We start from the raw sequence: 26,507 nt of genomic DNA, 5'->3' as shown, positions 1-26,507 counted from the left end.
ATGAATACTGTGACATGTCTGTGCACCTCCCAGAAAAACATACTCTATAGCCCACTTAATGCTCAAGATTATGTCTAGTTACTGCAATGAGATTAATAACCCACTTGTTATCTCAATGTTATGAGTTATTGAACACAGTACTGTGTAGTAAGCATCTAAACAAACAACCTGAAAGAATCTGAAAAAAGTACAAATCCTTAATACACAAAATAGTAGAACTTGAAAACCTGAGATGTACAGAAAGGTAGTAAGAACTGTCTTTATGTGTTTTGTTTATTGCATGTTGCTCAGATGACATCTGCTTGATCCAAAGGGTAAATGATGCTACAGCATTTGTATAATGTTTTTCCTTTTACAACACTCCTCCTCAGGCTTTCTGTATGCTATAAATGCCTTCAGCATTGACATCAACAAGATCACATCTTTTTTAGCATTAACTTCAATATGGCATTGATTTTCAAAGCACTTTGTCAGTAATAGCAATCATCTCATAAAATGAGGCTCTAGACAAAGTCTGTAGTGGATGATGATGATGATGAAACACAAAAGATTACCTTCACCAGAACAGATTTTACTTCGTTTTGGTGAGGTGATTCTATATGTCCTGGATCCAAGAAATTCATAAAGAACAGATTGTTGTAGACCCCAGGCTTTACAAGCATGCTTATCTAGAGCTCCTAATCCTTACCATTCATCTCTTATTATTTTGCAATATGAGAGCACAAGCTATGCCACCTGTAACATTTATATTCTGTTTCCTTAATCTGGCCCTGTGGCATCTCATCTTGATCACAACAGACAGCCAGGAACTAGATACAGAGTTTGCCTGCTTCTCATGTGAACAAGCTAGCCTTTACTGAATGCAGTATATTCTTTTTTTGCCAGCTATGTGACATACAACGTCTTGAAGCAAACATGAGTTACATGTAGTGTAAGCAGATATGACATGGTTCCGGAATAGAACATTCTGCAGCAAGATTAAAACCAACGCATACAGCACAAACGAACATATCTACCACATAAGATTAACACTAGCACTAGGCAGCTTGCAACGTATAAGGATATAAAAGGCTGTTAACAGCTTTTCTTACTCTGATTTTCAGTTTGACTTTACTGTTGTCCTCATCCTTCTCCAGTACCTGACCAGGCTCCAGTGGGGACCCGAGTGGGGTCTCATTCTTTCTCTTCACCCCTTGATGATGTGCTGAAATACTAGATGCCAATTCCTTGACCAGGTGATCATGCTCCTGCAGGAAGTTATGAAACTAAAGAGTTATATTCATTCCAGATATTGTCATAAAATGTCAACATTACTGTTATCGAATAGAAAATGCAATCCAACTGGAAAAAAAATACCTAATATGAAATTAGGTCTCATGCATAAGCATTTTTTGCTGAAAAAAGTACTAAAATATTTCTTAAAAATTACAATAAAGTTGCACACCATTTAAATTAACAGCAAAATTTCCTAATGAACTCATTCAGCGAGTCACACAAACATTTTCCAGCATTATTAAGAAAAGTCCATGGCACCAAGTCCCCGCTATCTGTTATCTTTTATACCATTAAACAAAGTCAAACTTAGCTTCCAGATTGCCCTTTGACAACCAGATGCTCAAACATTTGAAATGGATAAGGTAATATGATCAGCTTAAAGTATTAAAGAATGAGAAGTCAGCTTTAAGAAGGAACTCGGCTTTTTTTTTTGAAAAGAAGAGATGACAGTGACAAGAAAACTAAGAATCAGCAACCTGTGGAATCAGCTGGAGGAGGATTAACAGGAATGGGAGGAGCTGCAGCAGAAAACTAAGGGCGATATTTCCTCCATCATCCATGAGGCTTACTATTGTTGACTGAATTTGCCATTTTGGAGAATTTATAATTTTAAACCTTCCTGCTGTTTATTAGAAAAATAACCTTTTCTGGTCTACTGATGTTTTATTACTTCCAACTATATCTATTTAAATGTCATCATCCGCCACAGGTCAATGCATGGGACTTTCTCAGAGAACTTAGAAAAACGTTTCAAACTTGCAGGTATAAGTCTTATAATCTGAAGCTATTTCTAGCACTCTGTATCTTAGAAAGGCTAAAGGAAAAACCCGAACAGGAGAAATATAAATGACAGCTTAAGCATATACTAAATGATTTACTTTAGGTTACTAAACATTTACTAGCTAGATAGGTATGTGGGGTAGTCCAAATTTTTTTTTCAGCTACAACCAGCCAGAGGCAAAAACAGACAGTTAATAAATCTTCTTTGTAAAAAATAATTCACAATACCTTTTTACATAATAATCATTCATACAGAGTAATAAAATACCTTTATTTATTAACTGGGTAAGCCTGCTGGACACAACTATTCCTTTTCAGGAGCGACTCAGCAGCATCCTCCTATTAAAGAACTTGCTCTAAGACACAGTCTGCAAGTAAAATTGAGAGAATCAGTCTGAGGACTACAGACTGAAGCTCATTTAATACCTCACAGACTAACTCTGCTGAGCTTAACTACGTGCCTGGTGGATTAGGGTATCCCAAAGAGCCTGTCCTTGAAGAAAGATTAGGGAAAAGAAGATGGTGTACCTGGCACTAGTTGGAGATGCAAGCAATTTGCTGCATGGCTCATCCCAGCGGCAGAATAGTAACTTTGACATTGTTTGATTGGATTATCACCTCAAAGCAACAGTAAACATAGACAGAACACATCTGCAAGAGAGTTTGCTAGGCAAATGTTGTGCACTACTCTGAGAAAGCAATTAGGTGAAATTCCTATAACCTCGAGGCCTTTGGACACACAGAGTATGTAGAGGTTCCCTCTTGTGTATTTTGTGTTTTTCTGTACCACACCACCACTATGTTGCTGTAGTTGATGGTAAAAGCACCCTATGGAGAAGATTTTGAAGAGCATACTGTGAAAATAAGACTATCCTCATCTCGAGAACACTGATATACAAGGAGAAGCATCCAACAATTTAGCCTTAATATCATCAGATAATGGCTAGAGATGAAGCCAAGAACAATGTCTCAAAACAGAACCAAAGTCAGCATCCCTAGAAGAGGCACTGGCTGCATCATAACTACATCTAATAGTGGCAAGCCACTTGAGAAGTAGAACTCAGTAGAGAAAGGCCAAGACCTTGCCTTCTGAATCAGGGAGGTCAGAGATAGCCCCAGAAGCTTGAGAAAGAAGGGGTAAAACATACTTAGTCTTACGGGTCTGGTAATTAATAGTCCGAAAAGCCAGGGTGGCAGCAAAATACACCTTTTTGCCTAAACATTTCATAACTCTACTGTCCTTGTCTGAAGGAAGTAGTTTTGTAGAAGGCAAAAGTTTAGAAGGTTTGTCAGATGAGATGGATACTACAGAAGGATCAGCAGAAGGACATTTGTACAAGAACTTACAATCATCAGGTACTTTGTAAAATCTATCAGGTTTCTTAGGGGCTGGAGGCTGAGAATCAGGGGCCACAGATGCTGCTGAAAAAAGTATCTAGAAGGACAGCCAAGACTGGAGGTACAGCAGAGGTCTTAGGAGTCTCCATCTGAAGGAGGAAGTCATAATACCTCTTCTGAATATAAGAAACATGGGAACAGTCCCATTTGAAATATTCCATCATGAGAGAGATAGTATCCCTAAAGGAGAGTTCTTCCAGGGGAGAATCTGGACTAATAGAATCTTCCTCAGATCCACTATCCAAAGGAGAAGGAATATGAGAAGAATATGCCAAAGACTCTTCTTCAGAATCTAAATCCACTTCAGAAGATTCCTGCACTCTGGGCCTCTTAAGAGGAGTAGATGACCAAGGAGGAGCAAGCACAGATAATTAATTGAGGAGGCTTTAAGGCCATTAAGGCATTAAACAACCCTTGAATAAAATTATGTCATTCACTCTGGAGATCTTTAGTAGCAGGGGAAACATGCTTGTTTTTTTATTTTGAGGGATGTCTGTCCTAAAATGCCTACTAGGTTTAGACCCTTGCTTACCCTCAACCAATACAATAGGAATCTCCTCCTGAACCACAATTTGCAGTACCCTCCCCTTGGTCAGCCAAGGTTCCCCCTCAACATCTGCAGCAGATGTTTGCAGAGCATCCATGGGTGTGTGAGAAGTCAGATTCATGCCAGCCTCCGAGAGGGTCGCAGCAGAGGAATCCAAGACAACAACCAAGCGATCCTCTGGTCTCTCACCAGCCTCAACAGAGATGTCAGGGAGAGGCAAGACAGCAGCCGAATCAGACCTGAGTTTTTTAACAGGCAGCTGACCTTCTGTACAGGAAGATTCCATTATAGCATCTTGTGCCAAAAATTTAAGAAGCTGGATCTCCAGGTAAATTGACAAGGAGGAGGGATGACTAGACAAAAGCTTGGCAGATACAACACTATGTATGTCAGCACCCAAACCGAAGAGATGCTGTTCATGAAGATATTTATGGAGACTCTGCCTCCCACACTGACATTTTTCCTTTCTGGATGACATGCAAACTCACAAAAATAAAGGTGAAAATAGATAAGGAGGAACCCCAACTTATCTGAAACATGGCTCGCTGGCACAGAAGAAGCAATGTTCAGACCAACAATCAATGATGGCATTTGGACTGGCGGCAGTGAAGTTCTGAGGTATGTAACTCCGTTACGTCACTTTATGTGCTACGCTTTGAGCAGGCAGCATAAGTGTCACACAGGACATCTATATTTTCCTCTAAGGCTTTGGTATTCTGGCTGGACACTGGGCTGCCCTTGGCAGGGAATCTCCCTTATGTGAAGATTACTGCAACAGTGATATGGAAGGACATCAGATCTGGCAAAGGAGGCTCCGGACCTTGAGAAAGCATCTAACCTATAATGTTTTGTGAAAGTGTGCACAGATGACCAAGTGGCTGCTTCTAGAATAGCCCTGGAATAAATTCCTTTGTAAAAGGCTCCAGAGGAAGCAACTGCTCTACTGGAGTGGGCATAAACTGGAGGAGGTAAGAATTTACCATGGGGGATGTAACAAAAGGAAATAGATTTAGAAATACAGTTAGCAATAGTTTGTTTAGAGACAAGGTTACCCAACTTGGCCTCCTGGAAGGAAAGAGCTGGTCAGTTTTCTGAATGCATTTAGTTTTAGCCAAATAAAATCTGAGCTACCTGTACACATCCAGGGAATGAAGGACTCTCACTTTTGTTCTGAGGGTTTAGAAAGAAGGTTGGAAGACTGATGGCTTAATTGAAGGAACAACTCATTTACTACTTTAGGCATAAAGAGAGAGAACCGACCCTCAGGGAAACCCTGCCCTTATGAAAAATAAGGAAAGGAGCAGAGGCCATAAGGGATTGAAGCTCAGAAACCCTTTTAGCAGAAGCAAGGACCACTAGTAGAACAGTTTCATGTGCAGAATTTTAAAGAACCAGAAGCCACTGGCTCATAAGGTAGCTGTGTAAGTTTTTCCAAGACAAAGTTCAGGTCCCACAAAGGGGAATAGCCCACCTAGGTGGGTTCAAATGAAGGACAACCCTGAGGAACTATTTTCACCTCAGCTCAACAAGCAGTGGTGGAACTCGAGGCAAACATGCACAGATAACATATAAGTATGTCTTAACAGAGGAGTAGGCTATACCAGCTCTTAATAGATCATACAAATAAGAAAAAATACTAGGGATCCCTGTTTAAGCAGGATTCTGCTTGTTAGTACAAACAAAAGGCAGAAAATCTTTTCCATTTGGATACATAAGACTTTATAGTGATAGGTATTCTCACCTACTGAAGAACCTGCAGCATGTCCAAAGAGAATTAGTGTCTAAAAGGGGATTAGAATTCTATAACCCACACTGTCAGGCTGAGAGATAGGAAGCTGGGATGAAGTAAAGGGAACCTTGTTTTGTGTGAGCAAGTCCACTCTGTTGGTAACTTGTGAGGATAATCTCTGACCAGATGACAGAAAATGGAGAACCAGTGCTGCCTGGGCCAAAAGGGAATCACCAGCAATATTTCTGGCTTGTCCTTTTGGGTCTTTAACAGAACCTTTGGAAACAGAGGAAGGGGGAAGTCATAAAGAAACCACCCTTCCCAAGGAAAAGACATGGAGTTGGCTAAGGGGGCAAGGAGTCCTGGAGCAAAACAGCTTCACTGCTTGTTGTGAATGGAGGCAAATAAGTCTGTCTGACGAATACCCCATATGCAGACTATGTACAGGATGACCTCCCTGACCAACATCCATTTATGATGGGCTTCCAGGGATCTGCTTAATTAATCCATCAGGACACTGTCCTGGGAAGACATGTGAACTGCTTACAGGGAAAGACTTGCTTTTATGGCCTGTTCCCAGGTGCAGGGGGAGAGAATGCTGGTAGAGTCATTTTAAAGTAGTACACTGTCCCTTTTTTGGAAGAGATCATGGTTTCTTGTTTTTCTTCATCTGCCATCTCTTTCTGGTTCCCTGCTTGGCTTAAGAAGACAGGGACTTTTTTTCTTCCTTTTATGGGAAAGAGGATCTGAGAGATTTGTAAGGGAGGCCTGAAAAATCTTGGAAATTCCCTGTACTAATACCCCTTTCTCATCAAATTGTTTGAGGTCCTGAGTAGCAGATGACCCAAGCAAAACCTTCTTATCTAAAATTGAATTTAACATTTCAGATTTTCCCTTGGCAGAAAACTTTTGATTATGTACCCAAGCATAGCTCTCAACCAATCAGGAACAAATCTAATCAGAATGATGGAGAAATCCAGAAATAATCAGAGACAACCAGGGACACTTTTAAAATATTAGCACTATTAACATGAAACATTGACAGACAAAGAGAATATGAATTAATATGTATTTTCTGAAATAAAAGAAGTCTATAATACTAATTACTAACAATATTTATTAAGTAGAATTGACTACCTTTCTCCAACAGTGACCAATTTTAGGAGGGATTAAAAGGGACGGACTCAAATTTTCAGTCAAAATCAGGGACGTCCCTAAAATAAGGGATAACTGAAAGGTATGTACCCAGGAAAGAGAATTTTTGCAGCAAATGTACTGCAATATTTGACAAACACAAGGCAGGAGTTTTGCCAGATCAGAAATTTAACAGTTCACAGATAGCAACATTTGTTGCATCTGTGATGACTATTAATGACAGGAGCATTAGCAATATTTTTTTAATGGAAAATTTGCTATAGTCCACAAGATTAATATTCTTATTGTTTGTAAATCATGGTTAAAGAACAATGACTGGAAACAAGTTATGTCAGGGTAGAATGTCCTGTTACAGTAAAAACATTTATAACAAAAAAATCAGATTAAGTCGATAGGATAGGACTTAAACAAAAGTTGTGCACTTAGCATAACAATAGATCTGTGGTGTCTTATTTTCTTCTGGTTCAGTACGTGGGAATGTCAGATCTGATCTTGGTGCCTTATACCAGAGTATTAGATGCAAGAGCTCTGACTCCTCCCCTACCCACAATACCCTCCTCCTAGCTGATTTACCTCAGATTGAGTTTGATGACTGATTTCAAATGGTCTCTAATAACTGCAGGAAGGAATAAAAAAAGGATTGAGAAACATTATCCACTATAGAGGAATGTGGAACAAGAGAAAGGGTCCTGTCAAGCTCTGATCGAACCCAGAAGGTGTAAAATAACAATTTGGAAGGGGGAAGGAAGGAGGGACATTGAACTAGAGAAATGACACCAATACTATAGATAGTGTAACTGTAGCAATAACGACAACCCTGGAACATATAACTGTTGGAGTGCATAGATCATCAAAATCAAGCTCTGATGACCTACAGGAATTTATACATAGGTTCATAGGTAAGTACTAGGCTAGCTGCCCTTGCAGACCATTTTAAGCCTACTCATTTTCCCTTTTTGTGCTCAAAATTGACCTATCCAATTTGATTAGTGATCGGCTTTACACATTCCATGGGCGATAATTATATATTATCCCTAATGAGAGTAACTGGAATTATACCATAGATACTTTTAGATTATAATTTGATAATGACAGGACCCCTGCATGGGACAAAGCATTAAGGAGCTTCCTCTGTCCTTTAGTAGTATAAGGGGCAGTCCTGCAGTAAATTTTCTGTATCCCAAACATAGATCCAAGATGTGCTTGAATATGGTCAGGGATGAACTTTATGTGGATGGGGAGTCAATTCCAAAGCAGCAGTATCCTCTGCAAGGTATACCTGTCTCACCAATCCATTCTGTTGATGGTGCAGAAGAATAAGATCTCTAGGGCAATTACTTTTTATGCCATTTCACTTGCTGATATACAGTAAATCCATTAATACTGATTCAGAGGATGCCTTGCATGCCTTACAAAGGTCACCTCTTAGCAGTCTGAAGGATACTGGGAATAGTGACAGGGCTTTAAGTCAGTCCTTGTAGGATATATTATTTAGGCCTTATATTCTTTTAGCATGACACCTCTGTGTGCATTCCAGTTGTTGCATGTGTCTGGACATACACGTGCCAAAGGGAGGATTATATTCAATGACTGGCCTAATCAGTGCTGAGTAATGAGGGACAATGACATCTCTAGGTCTACAGACAATCCCCTTGTTTACAAACTGTGCAATATAAAGGACTTCCTTACAACAATGGACACATGTTGGTCAAAATTTAGGTCATTGTCCACATACATTCCCAAATCCTGAACAACTGAGTCAGCTCTTGGGGGACATTTTGTTAATGAGGTAGTTCTCTGTGATAAATGACTTCCCAAAGTAATTTCCTGCCTGAAACATAAAAGGGAAAATAATAGTGAATGGGGACTTAAATTTACCAGAAAAACACTTGAATAATACTGATTCAACAATGTATGCTCAAGAACTGCTTCAGATTAAAAAAGAATCTACCAGAGAAAAGAACATCCTGGACATTGTGCCCTAAGGAAATGACAGTTACTTTATGTCAAGTTTTACCACTGCTGATGTGCATTGATCATGGTGTTATAAAGGTTAAATTACTACTAGATAATTCTGCCAATCTGAAATCTAAACCAATGCACAAAAGATTAACAACACACTATATGGAAACAAAATAGTGACTATGTAAAACTAAATGAAGTGATGTGTTCAGTGGAAAAATTGCAGAAGGAATGTGGCAAGTTTTAAAAGGGAAATTGAGTGCAAAAATGTTTAACATCAGGATCTATGCACACCAGGTTAGGTGGATATATTTCCATAAAAACATGATAATTAAGATAACAGACACAAATATAAGAAGTGGAAATGTGGTCAAATATAACTTTGAAATAAACCCACCAGACAGACAAATTAAACATAGTGTGAGATAAAATCAATACAAATATGAAGAAAATTTGTATAAAGATATTGAGCAAAATAAGAAACCATTTTATAGATACATAAAATATGCTAAGAGTTAAGACATACAAATTGTTACACTGTGAGCAGACTTTAAAATTTATTCTCAAACATAACAGATTATAGATACAGTTACAAAATGCTATGCAAAAACAGTTTGGCTCCACAAAGGGGCTGATAAATTGCCCTAGTAACACCCAGGTAACTTCAGACACTGAAATTAAATTTTAGATTACTCTGAAAAAGAACTATGCAAAATGGACCTACATAAACCACAGGAAGGGGAAAGAATTAGTAATAAAGACCTGAGAACACTTAGGTTCATAGGAGGTTCTGCATGAAGATAAAATACCGTTACATCTGTTATTCACCAGGTCATTTAAGTATGAGAAAATTCCTCAAGACTGGAAACATGTACTTGTTAAACCAATGTTTATGGGAAAGGGAAGTAGAACTAACCCAGAGTCTTACAGATGCAGAAGTCTACTTTCCTGCTGTGGAAAATAATGGAAAAGGTTATTTTGGATAAATTAGTGTCAGAACTGGAAAGGTTGGGACTTGAAACCATATATCAGCATGCATATGTCGAACATAGATCTATAACCACTTGTACAAGAGGTTCTATAACAATAACAGCTATAAATGAAAAATTGTGCTATGATGTAATTTATATAGACTTAACTTCAGCCTTAGAAAGTGTCATGCACAAAACACTGATCAATAAATTTGAACAACTATGTATCGTTGTAATCTTGATAAGATGGATAGCTGCATGACTTACAAAATAGGACATGCCAAGTATCATACAGCAACTGGACAAGTGAAATTCTAGGTTGCAGACAGGATGTCCCACAGAGCTCTGTCCAAGGCTCATACTTGTTTAGGGTGGATGTTTCAGATCTATCATTTTCACAGAGGTGTTCTATAGTCTATATGTAGATGACTTGAAAATGGGTATATTGCTTAAATGTGTTACAGATAGAACTTGCCAAGCATTGACCATATGGGTAAAGGAGAATAATATCCTCATAAATACAAAAAAAAACTAGCATATGAGATTTGGGATATATACATTGAAGGGGGAATATTTAATACAGCTCATAGTGAATAAAACTGTTGATTCGTTTAAGGACCTGGGTATAAGGGTATAGCTAGCTTTGAGTTTTTCTATTTATATCAATCAATTAGTTAATGAAAGTTATAGAACTATAGCCTGTATAAAAATATTTATAAAGTCTAGAAAATTAGAAATGATGAAATCATTGTTTGCAATGACAGTATGGAATCCTTCATGATAACTATAAGAATTAATCCAAGGAGGTTAGAAAAGATTGGTAAGACAGACTGGATAAGCAATTCACAAGGAAACAATGGGAGGACATATGTATGGCTCCCAAATATGCAGAAAAGTCTAGAAGACTTAGGATTATTGTTTGAAAGTGTTTGCATAGCTATCTGTATACCCCATGCAGACTCCAAAAAAAATTTCCTGAAGTAGATGGCACATGTTGGAAGTGTGATGTAGAAAAAAGCAGAAACTAAGAACATATGTTTTGGAAGTGTGAGGAATTAACAGACTTTAAAAATTCTCTTCAGAGTACTCTGTTAGAAATAGCGGGTGAGCAAATGGGTGTAACTAAGAATTTTTTTGAGCTGGGATACAGTATCTGAACTGTCTAGACATGTAAGGCCTTGTTAATTTTAATTCTGGTGGCTGCCAAAAAAGCAGTCATTAGAAAATGGAAGTCAAAGCAGAAAACAATTGTACATGAAGTTTTGAATAAATCAACTAGATGCAGGATCTTTAGAAAACCTAGGAGCAAATTACATACAAAAATGGAAACTGTGGGAATAATACATGCAGAACAGTGTTTTACAAGATGAATGAGGTTAAAGGAATGCAGGAATTGATCAACTTATGTAATGCTGAATTGATGATAACCACAGAAAAGAATATATGCGATACATAATGTTTGCAACCGGGAATATGTTAATAAGATTTGTTTTCTTTTATATAAATATACGCTTGCCTATGTCTTATGTGATAATTCAATAAAAATGTTAAAAAAATAAAATATGGACAACTTATAAGAAAACAAGGATGAGTAAACTGGAAAGAGTACAGGGGGAGAAATATTACAAAGGTATCCATCCATGGATGTGAACATTGAAGTTATTATGAAAGACTAAAATATCTGAACTTGTACAGTGTCTCATGCAGATATTTCAGAGGAGACCTTCCTTATTCAGGTATATAGGGCATTTAGAGACAACTACCTCCAGGAATGCTTGGGGCTATCAAAAAGTAGTACAGATTCATCAGACAACCTATGCAGAAGATTGCACAGGGTCCAAATGGAGAGATGAAAAGTCAGCAAGCAAAGGAGAGCAATAGTGCCGAAACTGAATTCATCCTCAAGTCTTGGTGAGTACCCTTCATGAGGTGGACCCTGCTTTTCACAAAGTCTCACCAAGGCAACACTGACATATAGACTGCATTTATATAGCATATATCCTGGACAAAAGTAGGTTAAAAACTAAAAAAGATAGCTGGATGCACAAGACCCAGGATAAAAAAGTGTCCAATCCTAGTAGGCACACCGGTGCCAGGACTGGAAAAAATGACAGTGTAGAATCCTCAAAATATGGAAACATTCCTACAATGGGGCCAGGCCAGGCCCAGGGGGAGGATGCCCCCTGTTGTAGAAGGATGTAGCAGTCCACAAAAATCACAAAAACTGATAGACCAAAGAAGAGCCATAAAGTCGACAGAGTGGACTATTGAGGATAAGAAAGAAATTATGTATTGTTACTATTATTTAAAAAAAAAAAAACAATTTCCAGATACAAGATATACAAAAGATTAAGAGATAAGTTAGAAGAAAAAAAAATACTTCCACAAGAAAAACTGTCAGAAGCTTCAAATAAAAGTTTGTGATCAGTAATACAACAGATTTTTGAAAAACAGTGTATAGATCAGGAAACTTTGATCTGTTTGGAAAAAGAAGCATCTGAAGAAGTACGAAAGTGCAAAAAAATCAAGACATTTTTGAAAAGTATAAAAGAAATACGGACATGGGAAAGAAAGATATATTTGATATGGTGCAATATTTACGCAAAGGCAAAAGCCAAATTAATCAACAAAGAAGGCAGCCTGAAAGATATTTGAAGAGAAATACAGGGAAAGACATCCAGATATGGAAAATGTCACAATAAATAAAATAATATCACAATGTAGAAAAGAAGATTAGTAAAGTAGAAGTTAAAAAAATAGAAGTTGAAGTTATGGAGTGCCTGCAAAGTGAAGGATTTGATGTAGAAGGTCTAACACAAGTTACATCATAGCACGATGGAACGAGTCCCCAAAGTAAGGAGAAACAGGAAGATCAGAAGACATCTGAAGAAGAAATATGGACATGGGAAAGAAAAAGAGATTTAATACAGTGTAATATCTATGCAAAGGAGAAAACAAAACTAATCAATACAAAAAGAGCAGCACCAAAGATATTGAGAAATACAGGCAAAGGAATACAAACATGGAACACTTTACAATACTGTTAGAAAAATATATAATAGTAATATGCATGCTTAGTGCACTCGAGGTTTAAAAGGGTTAACACATTTATTCTGTTCACACTGCATGAATCTGCACAGCTATTAGAAACTTAACAAGAGGCATTTCATTTCTGCTAATGTCATGAAACTTAACGAAGAGATATTTCATTTCTGCTTATGCCATGAGAAAATATGCAGCTGCTAGAAGCTTTGATAAAGAAAACAATAGATGCTTGAAAGTATAAACCATAGTCAGCATTACTTGTACCAAAGCTAGAAATGTACCTTGAATCTAGACAAAATGTAACACATGTATTAGAACTGTACAACTGAAGAATTGAAAAGTTAAGGTGGGCTAAAATAAGCCCAAGGCCAGGTTGTTTTTCTCAAAAAGTTTTTGCAAGACAACAAATAATCTGACCATGACAGCAATAATTCTGGTAACATTTTCTGTGAAACATACAGAAAGCTGTGTCCAACTACGTCAGCAATAGAATAGTAACATTTTCTGTATGACATGAAGAGAACTGTATAAGAATAATATACTGATAACCAAAGAGCCAGACAAATCCTGTGCCTACATGCTTTGTCTCCTTGCTGCAAGTAATAAAGGGTGCCTTGCTTGAACCTAACGTGCATTGGTCTTTAAAGTTTTTTTCCTTTTACAGATTGGTCCTTTGAGCCGGAGCCCTCTCTTCACCCCGGATCAGACGGCCAGGTGGTTAAAACCGTACGGGGAAGAAACCAAATTGGTTCTTCTTATATGGAAAGTCCTCCGACTGAATTGTCGTTCAAAAGAGGCCAGCCACTTTCTGATCTGTGACTGAAGGACGGGTCTCCGTGAAACAGTTATCAATCACGTAGGCTCAGGTAAAATGAATCTACTTTTTTTCTGTTTTCTGTTTTAGATCAGGGACTAGATGTGTATTGTTTTTGTCAGATTGTATTTTTGAAAGTCAGGGACAAAAAAGATTACTGTCTCGTCATAGATTAGGAGAAACAGAATAAGCAGGCAGTCATTCTGAAGAGATTATAACAAAATCCGTGGTACCACGTTAAAAATTAAGAGAAATTACACAACGATCAAAGGGTAAAACAAAATAGGCAATAATTGCACAAAAAGACCCCAAAACCCGCCATTAACGGAAGACGCAAAATATATGCAGTCGCAGCGCGCCAACAATATTAGATATTATTCAAAATGGGTTAATAAATACGAATTCGATGGAAAATTAGAAAATCCTCACTTATCAAACAGCTCAAAAACGATTCCAAGGGTCGGGTAAAAAAGCAACATCGATTAGGAATTCCTCAGGCACATAAGTGGCTGGAGGAAGTAAACCGTAGGGAACAAAAAAACAAAGATTCAAAAGTAATGTTTTTAGATAAGGAGGATAATAACTTAGTAATAGCATCAGCACCCCCACCTCCCTTACCAGAATATGAAGCAAGTGAACAGGTTAGTCCACCCCCACTATATCCTGTGGTCACTGAAGATAGAGATATTGTGAAATTAAAACTGACTAAAATTAGAGATCCCATCGGGACCAGGTCCCGAACAAAGGCAGGTAATTCAGAAGAAGGTATCGAGTTATGGCAAATAGTTAAGAATTCACGATCTATAGGTGAAGAAGAAGAAATAATAGAAGTACCCAATCCTCAGGCAGGTCAAGACAATCAGGACCCAACTATCTTAGTGTATAGACCTTGGACTTTGGAAGATATCGGGAAAGCCACTGAGGGAATTCCCCATCCAAAGGTTAATTTCAGAAAATTCTCAGAAGATTTACAAGGAATGAGGTTGAGTAATAACCTAAATGGAGAAGAAATAGAAAAAGTAGTTAGACAAATTGTAGGGCCAGATTGGTACATGATTAGTGGGAACTGGAATCCCCGTGATGCTGCACAAAGACCCCTCCCACATAGCAGCGCAGAATTAGACACCAGAGTAAAAGGTCTTACAGACCGCATCTCTGAAAAATGAAAACCCAGGGCAGACTGGACTTGCATTAATCAATGCATCCAACAAGAATGTGAAACAACTGATAGGTATTATGCCAGAATGTTAGAATGTTTTAATAACCACTGGGGAATGCAGGTTCCTGAAGATCAAACACAAGATTCCCCATATGAACAGCAGTTAAAGAATGCATTTTTAAAAGGCAGTAGCACGCCTATAAGCAGTTTTATTACAAAACACATGGTAGACCATCGTACAAGCAGGTTACAATCATTACTTGAATATGCTAGGCATGCCAAAAGGCATTTTAATAGCAAAAAGAAAAAGAAAGCTCAAGTATTTTCTGTAGAAGATGGAGCAGAAGTTTATGTAGCACAGTCTGGGAAAAAGGGCAAGAAAAACGCGCAGGGAAACAAACAATTTGATCAGCGATCAGAGGATTTTGAAGGGTGGAAAAAAGGGGAGAATGTTTTAAATGTGGTAAAAAGGGACATTTGGCAAGGGATTGCAAGAAAAACAAGAAGGCAACAACGGAAGACAAGGAGGGTGAGAACTGACTATATGGTAGTCAAGAATCACTAGGAGGGGCTAGCGAAGAAAGGACAAATGAGAATGTGATAGAGGGAGTAGAGGAAGTGCAGGAAGTTAGTGACAATGAAGAAAATGAAATATTAGACCTAGCCTTATTGAGCTTGGAGCTCTATTTAGCAGACACGAAACCAGAAGTTACACTCTTGGTAGAAGGGAGGGAGGTCAAATTTTTGTGTGACTCAGGGGCATCACGAACCCTGATACACCCCTCCAAACTGCCAGAAAACACAGAGTCACTTGATTACATACTGGTCAAAGCAGCTAATGGACAGCTGCATCAGGAGCCTCTCTCCCGTAACATTGCAATAACTGATCCAGTTTCAGGATTGACACAAAGAAGCAAAATTGTAGTTTCTACAAAATGCCCAGTAAACCTCTTGGGCAGAGACCTCATACAGCTATTTGGTATAGCAGTAGTCCCAACCATGCAGGCTATGGAAGCACAGCGACAAATTAACACCTTTGTAGTGCAATCGGAGGGTGAAATGTTTTATTGGTACAGCCAGGACTTGGTTACAACTGGTCCAGGGACTGTGACCAAAGAGTTAATGAACCTAGCCATCAGCAAGTTCCCCTCCCTTGACATTGATAAGCAACACCTGTTGCACTGTACCCTGTATTATTGCAACACACCAGGACCTGATAAGGAATATGAGCAAGAATTATTTAAGAATCATGCAAACAGATTGATATTGCATAACCTTGTACCCTGTATTATTGCAACACACCAGGACCTGATAAGGAATATGACCAAGAATTATTTAAGAATCATGCAAACAGATTGATATTGCGTAACCTGTACTGGGACACAAAAGGGAACAGTGTGGCCAGCTGTTCATTGCCAGAGGAGTTCTTTGCACTTTATAAATCTAATTGATTACCACGTTAGCTTAACCAAAAACAGAAATATAGAATGGACAGACCTAGGAGAAAAAGTCACGAGATGGGAGAAACAGACAAAACTAGGACTGTCAGGACAAGAAATACAAGTACAAAAGTTGAATTGGATAACTCAGACCAACCCAGCTGTGCACTTGCAGTCTAGCGAGGACAGCTGATTGACACTCCTATTAAAGGAGGAAGAGAATGCCTTATGAGACATACCAGAGACTCTCTGGTCAACAGGGAAATCAGATATAGGACTCATTCGTACAGCGGGACCAGTTACTATCAAGCCAAAGTCAGCATTCAGACCACAAAAAAGACAGTATCCCTTAAGAAAAGATGCAGAGGCAGGGATAAAGCCTATTATAAGCAGCCTTACTTAAAGGAGGGATACTAGTAGAATCTCCCAATTCACCATGTAACACACCCTTATTTCCAGTTAAAAAGGCCAATGGAGAATGGCATATGGTCCAGGATTTACAAGCCGTAAATGATGCAGTAATACCAAGGGCACCCACGGTGCCAGACCCACACACCCTGTTGAATGATTTAAAACCTCAACAAAAATATTTTTCTGTGGTAGACATCAGCAACGCGTTCTTTTCGATACCAATACACCCTGACAGCCAGTATTGGTTTGCATTTACATTTCAGGGGAAAAGGTATACATATACGCAATTACCACAGGGATATTGTGAAAGTCCAACGATATTCTCACAAGAAATGGCAAGCAACTTGGTGGGATTCTCCCCACCAAGAGGCAGTCAGATTTTACTTTATGTTGATGACATCTTGCTGGCGACCTCCACCCAGCAGGATTGTAGAGAAGATACCATAGCACTTCTACAATTTTTAGCTGCTGAGGGACATAAAGTAAATAAAAATAAACTGCAGCTTTGGAAAAAACAGGTCAAATACCTAGGGTATGTAATATCCAAGGAAGGTAGAACGTTAGATGAGGACAGAAAAATAGCAATTTTGCAAGCACCAAAACCAACTACCAAGAAGGAAATGATGCCCTTCCTGGGTACAACTAATTTTTGCCAGAGCTGGATTTCAAACTATGCCTTGGAATCTGCACCTCTGACTGACCTTATATATAAGAAGCGTATGGCAGCGCAGGATTTGTTACAATGGACACCAGAGGCAGAATCTGCCTTCTGTAAACTAAAGCAGTTAATAGTGTCCTCATTAGTTCTGGGATTGCCAACCTACCATAAACGTTTTTTCCAAACTGTAGATTGTAAGCAGGGTTACACGACATCAGTGTTAACACAACAGCATGGGGATAAGCAATGCCCTATTGCTTACTACTCATCACAACTAGACCCAGTGGCACGGTCCTTACCCCACTGTGTACAAGCAGTAGTTGCAGCTGCAATGGCAGTACAGGCTTCAGCCTCAGTAGTCTTGTTCCACCCTCTCACTTTGAGAGTACCTCATGCAGTCGCGATTATTTTACTACAAGAAAAGGTGGCATATCTTTCCCCTGCTAGGCATCTTTCCTGTATGACTATATTATTGAGCCAACCTCATATGACAACTGAACAATGCATGACTTTAAACCCTTGTATTCTGCTCCCGACCCCTGCAGACGGCACACCACACTGCTGCCTGCAGGTAATTGAGCAAAAGGCACTACCAAGAAAAGATCTCACGGATGTCTCCTTGGATGATGCCGAGATGACATACTACGTGGATGGCTCGTGCAAAAGGGGTCCTGCAGGACAGAACCTAGTAGGATATGCAGTAGTCTCTGATACTGGGATTATAGAAGCAAAACCTTTACCACACAACTTATCTGCACAGGCAGCAGAATTGATTGACCTGACATGGGCATGTACCTTAGCAAAGGGTAAATGTGTAAACATTTTTACTGATAGCCAGTACGCTTTTTCTACTGTACATGTTTTTGTGCAACAGTGGAAAAACCGGGGAATGATAACATCTACTGGCAAACCTATAAATCATGCACAGTTTATTTTAGATCTTTTAGAATCTATTCAGTTACCTCAGAAAGTAGCCATTTGTAAATGCACAGCTCACACCAAGCAACAAGATAGGATTTCAAAAGGTAATGCAAGAGCTGATACAGCTGCAAAACAAGCAGCCACAAAAGTATTTCTTTTAAATGAGGAATTACAACCCTCTGAAACTTTAGATCTAGATATGTTAAAAACAATGCAGACACTCACTACGCAAGCTGAAAAACAGCGATGGATAAAACGAGGAGCAATCCTCGAAAAGGGGCTGTACATCTCTAGAAAGGGAAAACCAATACTACCCTCTAATTTGTTTCGCTATGCAGCATTGTTGAGCCATGGGCAGTGCCATGTCTCAACAGGGGGGATGCTACAGCTGGTGAAAGTACAGTTTTGTACCTACCATAAATGTAGATGTTCGAGTGTATACCCTGCTGCAGTCATCACACTTGGGTTATCCTGCCGTCAGGCGGTCCCGCAGTCGGCCTGAATTCCAAAGTCTTGGTCCGGTGTTGATTGTTGTCGCTTCTTCCCTGACGTCAGTGCACCAGGGGTATACAAGAGGCATCCGACTCCATTTTCTTCAGTTTTTCTTGCCCCAGATGTCAGGTGCCCCCCCCCAAAAGATGGTCAGTAGGTAGTACCAATAACAAAAGCTTAGCACAAACAAAACATCCCTCCAGCTATAAGCAAATACACCACAAAGGTTGTATCAGATTTTAAGGTATAGAAAGGTTTTAGTTAGGTCAGAGGGGATGGAGGGAGGGTAACCTGGACTGCAGCAGGGTATACACTCGAACATCTACATTTATGGTAGGTACAAAACTGTACTATGTTCATCGTGTTACCCTGCTGCAGTCATCACACTTGGGTAGAATCCCAAAGCTAAGGATGGGAGGTGGAGTCAAACAGGGTTAGAGGGGCTAGAAGGCCCTGCAAAACTGCAGTGGTGAAGCCAGCTCTAGTCTTAGAGTAAAGTGGTAAGTGATAGTGTTTGGTGAAGGTGTGTACTGAACTCCAAGTTGCAGCTTCCAGAATATCCTTGGTTGGCACCCCCCTGAGGAAGGCTGTAGATGTAGCTGCTGCCCTGGTGGAGTGGGGCCTTATGCTAGCAGGAACTGGTTTTCCATGATAGGTGTAGCAAAAACGTATGCAATGTCCTATCCATTTAGAAATGGTCTGTTTTGAGATAGCCTTTCCTTGTGATGCTGTAGCATAGGAAACAAAAAGATGGTCAGATTTTCTGAAAGCCTTAGTTTTATCCAAGTAGTAACATAGTTGCCTGTGTATGTCCAAGGAATGCAGGAGTCTTTTTCCTTTGTTCTGTGGATTTGGAAAGAAGGTGGGTAAGTGGATGGTTTGATTTAGAGCCACCCTGGATACCACCTTTGGCATAAAGGAGGGGTTAGTTCGTAGAGAAACTCTGTCTTGATGAAAAATGAGGAAAGGCTCTACTGCCATTAGTGCCTGTAGCTCTGAGACTCTTCTGGCTGAAGTAATTGCTAGCAGCAGGGCAGTCTTCCATGATATAAACTAAGTCAGCTGAGAAAGTTGGCTCAAAAGGTGGCAGCGTAAGTTTTTCCAGAACAAAATTTAGGTCCCAAGTTGGTGTTGGCACTCTCCTGGGAGGCCTAATGTTGTTTGCCCCTCTGAGATACTGACTTAAAAGTGGATGTGAAAATAAGGGAGGATCCGTCTTGTAGTGAGCTGAAATAGCTGAGGCGTAGATTTTAACAGATGAAAAAGAAAGTCCTTTGTGTAACATCTCAGTTAAATATTGTAGAATCTGAGGCATGTCCAGCTGAAGGGTATTTTGGCCTTTAGCTTGGTTCCAGGTGCAAAATCTTTTCCATTTGTCTGAGTAGGCTTTCCTGGTGCTGGGCCTCCTGGCCTCCAGAATGACATCCATAACAGCTTGTGAAAGAGGGGCTGGCTGGTTGCTTAGGTGATGTGCCATGCAGCCAAATTTAAGGTTTTGAGCTGGCTGTGTAGAATCTGACTGCCTTGCTGTGTGAGTAGATGAGGAATTTGTGGTAAAATCCATGGTGGGCCCTGGGCCATGTTCCTTAGTAGTGGGTACCAGTGCTGGCGTGGCCAGTCCGGGGCAATGAGTATCATTCGAGGTCTCTCCATCCTGACTTTCAGCAGCACCTTTGTGAGAAGGGGCAATGGAGGAAAGGCATATACTGTCAACATTTTCCAACTGAATGAGAGTGCATCCACTTTCCAAGCTTGATGGTGAAATGTTCTTGTGCAAAATTTTGAAAGCTGATGGTTTTTGGGGTTGGCAAACAGGTCTATGTCTGGGCGCCCCCATTTTTGAGTTATCATTGCAAATACTTGTGGATCTATTTCCACTCGTGGGGATCCATGATGTTTCTGCTTAGGTCATATGCCAATGTGTTCTTTTTTCCTGGCAGGAATTGCGCTTGTAATTGAACTTGGTAAGCCAGTGCTGTGTTCCACAAGGTCATTGCTTGCCTGCATAGAGGGTAGGAGTGTGTACCCCCTTGTTTGTTTATGTACCACATTACTGTGGTGTTGTCTGTCCTTATTATAAGCTGTCCTGGATGTAAGAGGTCCTTGAAGACTGTCAGAGCATTCTGTACAGCTAGCATTTCTTTTTGATTGATGTGCAGATTCCTTTGATCTGCAGTCCATATGCCTTGAACGCACCGTCCTGCCATGTGTGCCCCCCAGGCATAGTCCGATGCATCTGTTGTCATAGTTTGCCTGGCTGGGGTAAGGTGAAAAGCTGACCGTTGTTGAGGTGACATGCCTGTGACCACCATAGAAACTCCTGTTGAAGGCAGGGAATGAGAGGTACCATTGTTTCCAAGCTGTGGCTGTGTTGAGTCCATACGCTTTTCAGGTACCATTGTAATTTCCTCATATGCAGTTTTGCAAATGGTATTAGTAGTATACAAGATGCCATGAAGCCCAAGGCCTGCAGAATTTTTCTTGCAGGGAGTTGGGTCTTTGTTGCCATTATTTTGAAGTATTGAGTTAGTTGTAGTTTGTCTGGCGTCAGATAAGCCATCTGGGACGTTGTATTCAAGCTGGCACCCAGGAATGTCATATTTTGTGAGGGTACTAGTTTTGATTTCTTTTCGTTTACTGTGTACCCTAGGCAACTTAGCAGGTGTTTTACAAAAGTCAGATGTTGTAAGAGGATGTCCTTGCTTTCTGTTTGGATGAGGCAGTCATCCAGGTATGGGTATATTTGAATTCCTCTTTGTCTGCAGTATGCAATTACTGGTGCCAGGCATTTTGTGAAGACCCTGGGTGCAGTAGATAAGCCAAAGGGCAGTACAGAGAATTGGTAATGGGTTGAACCTGCAATGAAACGGAGGTATCTTCTGCAATTTTGTCTGATAGGGACATGCAGGTATGCCTCCTTGAGGTCCAACGTTACTAGCCAAGCTTTCTTGCCCAACATGGGAAGAAGCTGCTGTAGTGTTAGCATCTTGAATTTGGGTACTTGCAAGAAGGTGTTTAGAATTGAAAGGTCCAGAATGGGTCTCCAAGCATTGTCCTTTCTTGGGACTAGAAAGAGCCTTGAGTAAAATCCTTGGCCTTGCCCCTGTGTAGGTACCAGTTGAATGGCTCTCATGTCCATGAGAGCTGTAATTTGTTTTTGTGCCTCTGCCCATTGATTTTGTGGCAAGTTTGGCATTCCTTTTATCCTTGGCAAGGTGTGGAAATGGAATCTGTATCCTTGTGAGATAATGTCTAGGACACATTTGTCCTTTGTGACGATGCGCCAGTTGTCTATAAAAAATGCTAATTTTCCTCCCAAGGGAGCTGCCAAGAGTTTTCTGCTTGGCAGTTTGAGGTGTAAGTCATTGTGTTTGTCTTCTAGTAGTTTGGGACCTGTCTTCTCCTCCCTTCTGTGTTGCAGTGCCCCATTGGCGAGGTTTGTAAGGGATTTGTGCTTGTCCTCTGCCCCTTGGGCTTCTCCTTCTGCAATGTTGTCGGTAGGGCCTAAAGTAAATGGCTGCGTTGGCCTAGAACTCTCTGCTTGAGAATCCAAAGCGGTCTGGAGTTCCAATTCTGCGGTCGTCAGGGGCTGCGTAGGCGCCTCACTTGAAAACCGGAGAACCGGCGACCAGCCCAGCCGAGGCCTCAGAGTCTGGCTTGGATCTAGGCTGCCTATCTTTATCTTTGCGTTTTTTATGCACGCCGGTAGTCGGTTGCTCCGATGGCATAGTATAATTAAATTTCCTACCGAAGTACTGTCGTGCGAAATCAAAGCGTCGCTTTATAGTTCGTTTATTGAACCTAGCACAAAACCGACAACCAGTGATGTCATGGTCTGGGCCTAGGCAAGGAATGCAATAAGAATGAAAGTCCTTATGAGGTATTTGCTTCCCACAAGAAATGCAATTAACTTTTTCTGACATCGGACTAAGGCAAGAAAAGGACCCCTCTGTGGCCTGTCAGAAGCTGGAAAGGACCAATTTTTTGCTGGCCAATTTCTGCTGAAGCGTGGGGGTTGTACCTGTAAGAAATCTTTGACCATCTGCATAGATTTTGCATTATCCTCCATTTTCTTTAAAACCTCTTCTGCTTTAACCCCAAATAAGACATCCTGCTGTAAGGGTGCATCTAGTAACTTTGCTTTAACATGATCAGGCAGAGTTTGTTCCTTTAACCAAGCATGCCTACGTATAACAGACCCAGTAACAGCTGCTCTACAGGAAGCTTCCAAGGAATCAAATCCACATTGTAAAGTATGTTTGCCCACCTGTTCAGCTGCATGCAACAGATCCTGCATTTCTTTGAATTCAGACTGTTGAGGGTGCGTGCTCATCTTTTGTTTTATTTGAGACATTAGGAATTGCTGGTATTTCAGCATGTGAAATTGACAATTTAGTGCTCTCATAGCTAGAGCAGCTGAGGTGTAAACCTTCTTCCCCCACCTATCTAGTGCTCTAGAGTCCCTTTCAGTGGGTACAGGATTTTTAGCCATACAAGCCTTAGCCCCTTTGGGACCCTGGGAGATAGTCTCTGGGTCAACAACAGGGCTTTTGTAAAGGAATTTGTGAGAGTCAGGCACTCTATAATATCTATCTGGTTTGGCTGGAGCAGGAGGCAAAGAATCTGGATGTAGACTAGATTCTAAGTAAACATCATCCACAATGTCTAAAACTGGAGGGATAGCAAGTGGTCTGTGCTGGGGGAGTAAAAGGAACTCTCGGAGCCTTTTCTTTGAGTCGGAGTAGTCCTGACCCACCCAGTGGAAATGTTCCCTCATGGTATGTAAGGTTTCCCCAAAGGAATAGTCTTCAGAGGGAGAAGCTGAGGGAATGGAATCTTCAGCATCAGAATCTTCATAAGGGGGAAAGGAGTAATCCTGTTCCTCAGAGGAGCCTGAAGAAATAGACACTTGATCAGAAGAGGCATAATCCTCCCCTTGTCTAGGACTTTTGTCTGGGGGGGGGGTTGGGAACCCGTGATTAAAGAAATCAAATCTTCAGCCATTTTAAGCATCTGTTTCTTAGGCATGGGGCCTTGAACTGGAGACTGATGTGCAGTCTTTTTTGGTTTTAGAGGAGTCTTAAGCTTAGCATAAGATTTTACGGTGAGAGTAGTCGGTCTGAAGACACCTTCTGTAACCGAAGGTGTTTCCGCAGCACCGGCTTCTCCTTCTGCAATGTTGTCGGTAGGGCCTAAAGAAAATGGCTGCGTCAGCCTAGAACTCTCTGCTTGAGAATCTGAAGCGGTCTGGAGTTCCAATTCTGCAGTCGGCAGGGGCTGCGCAGGCGCCTCACTGAAAACCGGAGAACCGGCGACCAGCCCAGCCGAGGCCTCAGAGTCTGGCTTGGATCTAGGCTGCCTGTCTTTATCTTTGCGTTTTTTATGCACGCCGGTAGTCGGTTGCTCCAATGGCATAGTGTAATTAAATTTCCTACCAAAGTAGTGTCGTGTGAAATCAAAGCATTGCTTTATAGTTCGCTTATTGAACCTAGCACAAAACCGACAACCAGTGATGTCATGGTCTGGGCCTAGGCAAGGAATGCAATAAGAATGAAAGTCCTTATGAGGCATTTGCTTCCCACAAGAAATGCAATTAACTTTTTCTGACATCGGACTGAGGCAAGAAAATGTTCCCCAATGGGGTACTTAGCTTTGAAGACTTCGGACTGAAATTCGATTCGAAAATCTCAGGTGTCAGCCGACCGGCACTTGTGAACTGCTTCTGCTTCGGGCACCGCGCGGCAAGAAAGACTGAAGAAAATGGTGTCTGATGCCTCTTATATACCCCTGGCGCACCGTCAGGGAAGAAGCGACAGCAACCGACGGCGGACCAAGACTTTGGAATTCGGGCTGACTGCGGGACTGCCTGACGGCAGGATAACCCAAGTGTGATGACTGCAGCAGGGTAACACGATGAACATCCAGGTGTTCACAACGTACGGATTTACAAACTACTCTAAAAAATTTTGTTTGATGTGTCAGATTTGTAACAAACACCATGCACAGGGGGCGATAAAGCCCAAGCAAGGGAGTTTCCCCACACCACCATATCCATTTCACACTATTTGTATGAATTTCATAGAATTGAACAAATGTGAAAATAAGAACTATTGTCTTGTCATTGTAGATATGTTTTCCAGATGGGTGGAAGCCTTTCCAACCAAAAATCCAGATGCAGCTACGGTGGCAGAAGTACTTGTCAAGGAAATCATTCCTAGGTTTGGTATTCCAGAAAGAATCTACAGTGACAACGGTACACACTTTGTAAATCAAACCATACAGCAGTTGAGTAAGCATTTTGGTATTTCTTTAAAAAAAATCACTGTGCATACCATCCACAATCTGCAGGGCTAGTTGAAAGGCATAATGGTATACTAAAAAACAAATTGAGAAAATTAATAGCCGAAACAGGAAAAACTTGATTGTACTGTTTACCCCTGGCACTGTTGAGCATGAGAACTGTCCCTACAGCAAAAGGATTGACTCCTTTTGAAAAACTATTTGGAAGGGCTTATTATACACCCCAGTGGAAACTTCTCATGTCATCAGATCAGGAAGCTGATTTTACACTAGCTGAATATATGAAAAAGTTGTTGAGTTCTAAACATCTGTTGTAGTCAAATTCTGTTTCAAATAGAAAACAAACCGAAACATCAGAAGTGAAAGTGACGCCAGGAGACTGGGTGTGGATCAAAATCATCAAGCGAAAAAAACTGGGCATCACCGAGGTTGGAAGGTCCCTACCAGGTGCTTCTTTAGACACCCACTGCAGTCAAGATAGCAGAATGAGCTTCGTGGATACACCTGACGCACTGCAAGCTGGTTAAGAACTTTGAGTTGGACAAAAATCCTACCTCTCCATCGCGGCCCTCAGCACAAAGTCTGGCTACAAAGGGGGGGTCAGATCAATAGGACTGATCCGTCTCAACCCCAGTGAAGAAACCATCGGTGCTGAAGGTCCTAATAGGGCAGAGAGTAAGAGCACGTGTCCAAAGTAAAAATGACGGAATCCAGTAAGATCCAAATACACCTACTTGGAAGAGCCAGAGAAAACAGAAATGCAGAACAACCATTTCCACAAAAGTATTGCATAACCATCCTGTTGACTGTACTAGTGACAATAATCTTTTTGTTGTGGCCATTCCTTTTCTCAGCCACACAAATTGAACTGAACAAGCGTGCAGAGTGGCACCCAAACTTTAACACTTACCAGGCAAGCAAATATGTGTATGCTGAAACCTTCAATGTTTCGAATTGCTGGATTTGCACAGCTTTACCAACAGCATATGGGGGGGTTACTGTTAACTTCAGTTCCCCTAGGAGCCAACAAGACCTGGGAAAGCCTAATTCATGATACATCAGATGTCACATCACAAGATAAAGTAGCATTGCACTTGTCTGCTCGACAGAAGGGAACTGTGTGTTTTTATAAGAATGATACAGTCAAGGTGGGTTAGAGCAATTGCAATATGACTGTTCCCTATAGATGCTACACTAAACCTGATAACATCGGATCCTATTGCAACATGACCTATGATTCATTTGTTGAACTGATGCATAGGACAATTGAAGAAGTAAAACATAATGCTGCCCTCTATAAGCAACTGTCCATAATCGACAAAAAAATGTTTCATGCAGAGTCAGGATATAGTAAAGTTACTACTAAAGTAGAAGATTGTTACTTTATATGCAGTAGAAAAGCATATAAATGGCTACCTGAGAATTGGTCCGGCAGTTGTTTTATGGGGTAC

General features: G+C 40.5%; 1 protein-coding gene across 1 annotated transcript in view; it reads right to left on the bottom strand.

Annotated features, from left to right (window-relative positions):
* TAF2 (TATA-box binding protein associated factor 2) overlaps positions 1-26,507 on the bottom strand; it is a 2,150,018-nt gene that overhangs the window by 159,836 nt on the left and 1,963,675 nt on the right. Inside the window, exon 24 of the mRNA XM_044066916.1 lies at positions 1,092-1,247. Within this exon, the coding sequence (XP_043922851.1) occupies positions 1,092-1,247 (156 nt within the window). The remainder of the gene's footprint in view (positions 1-1,091; positions 1,248-26,507) is intronic.

This window comes from Protopterus annectens, chromosome 3.part1, assembly GCF_019279795.1.
Source record: "Protopterus annectens isolate FY-2018-M chromosome 3.part1, PAN1.0, whole genome shotgun sequence".
Lineage (NCBI taxonomy): Eukaryota > Metazoa > Chordata > Ceratodontiformes > Protopteridae > Protopterus > Protopterus annectens.
This window is presented reverse-complemented; position numbering and strand designations above follow the sequence as displayed.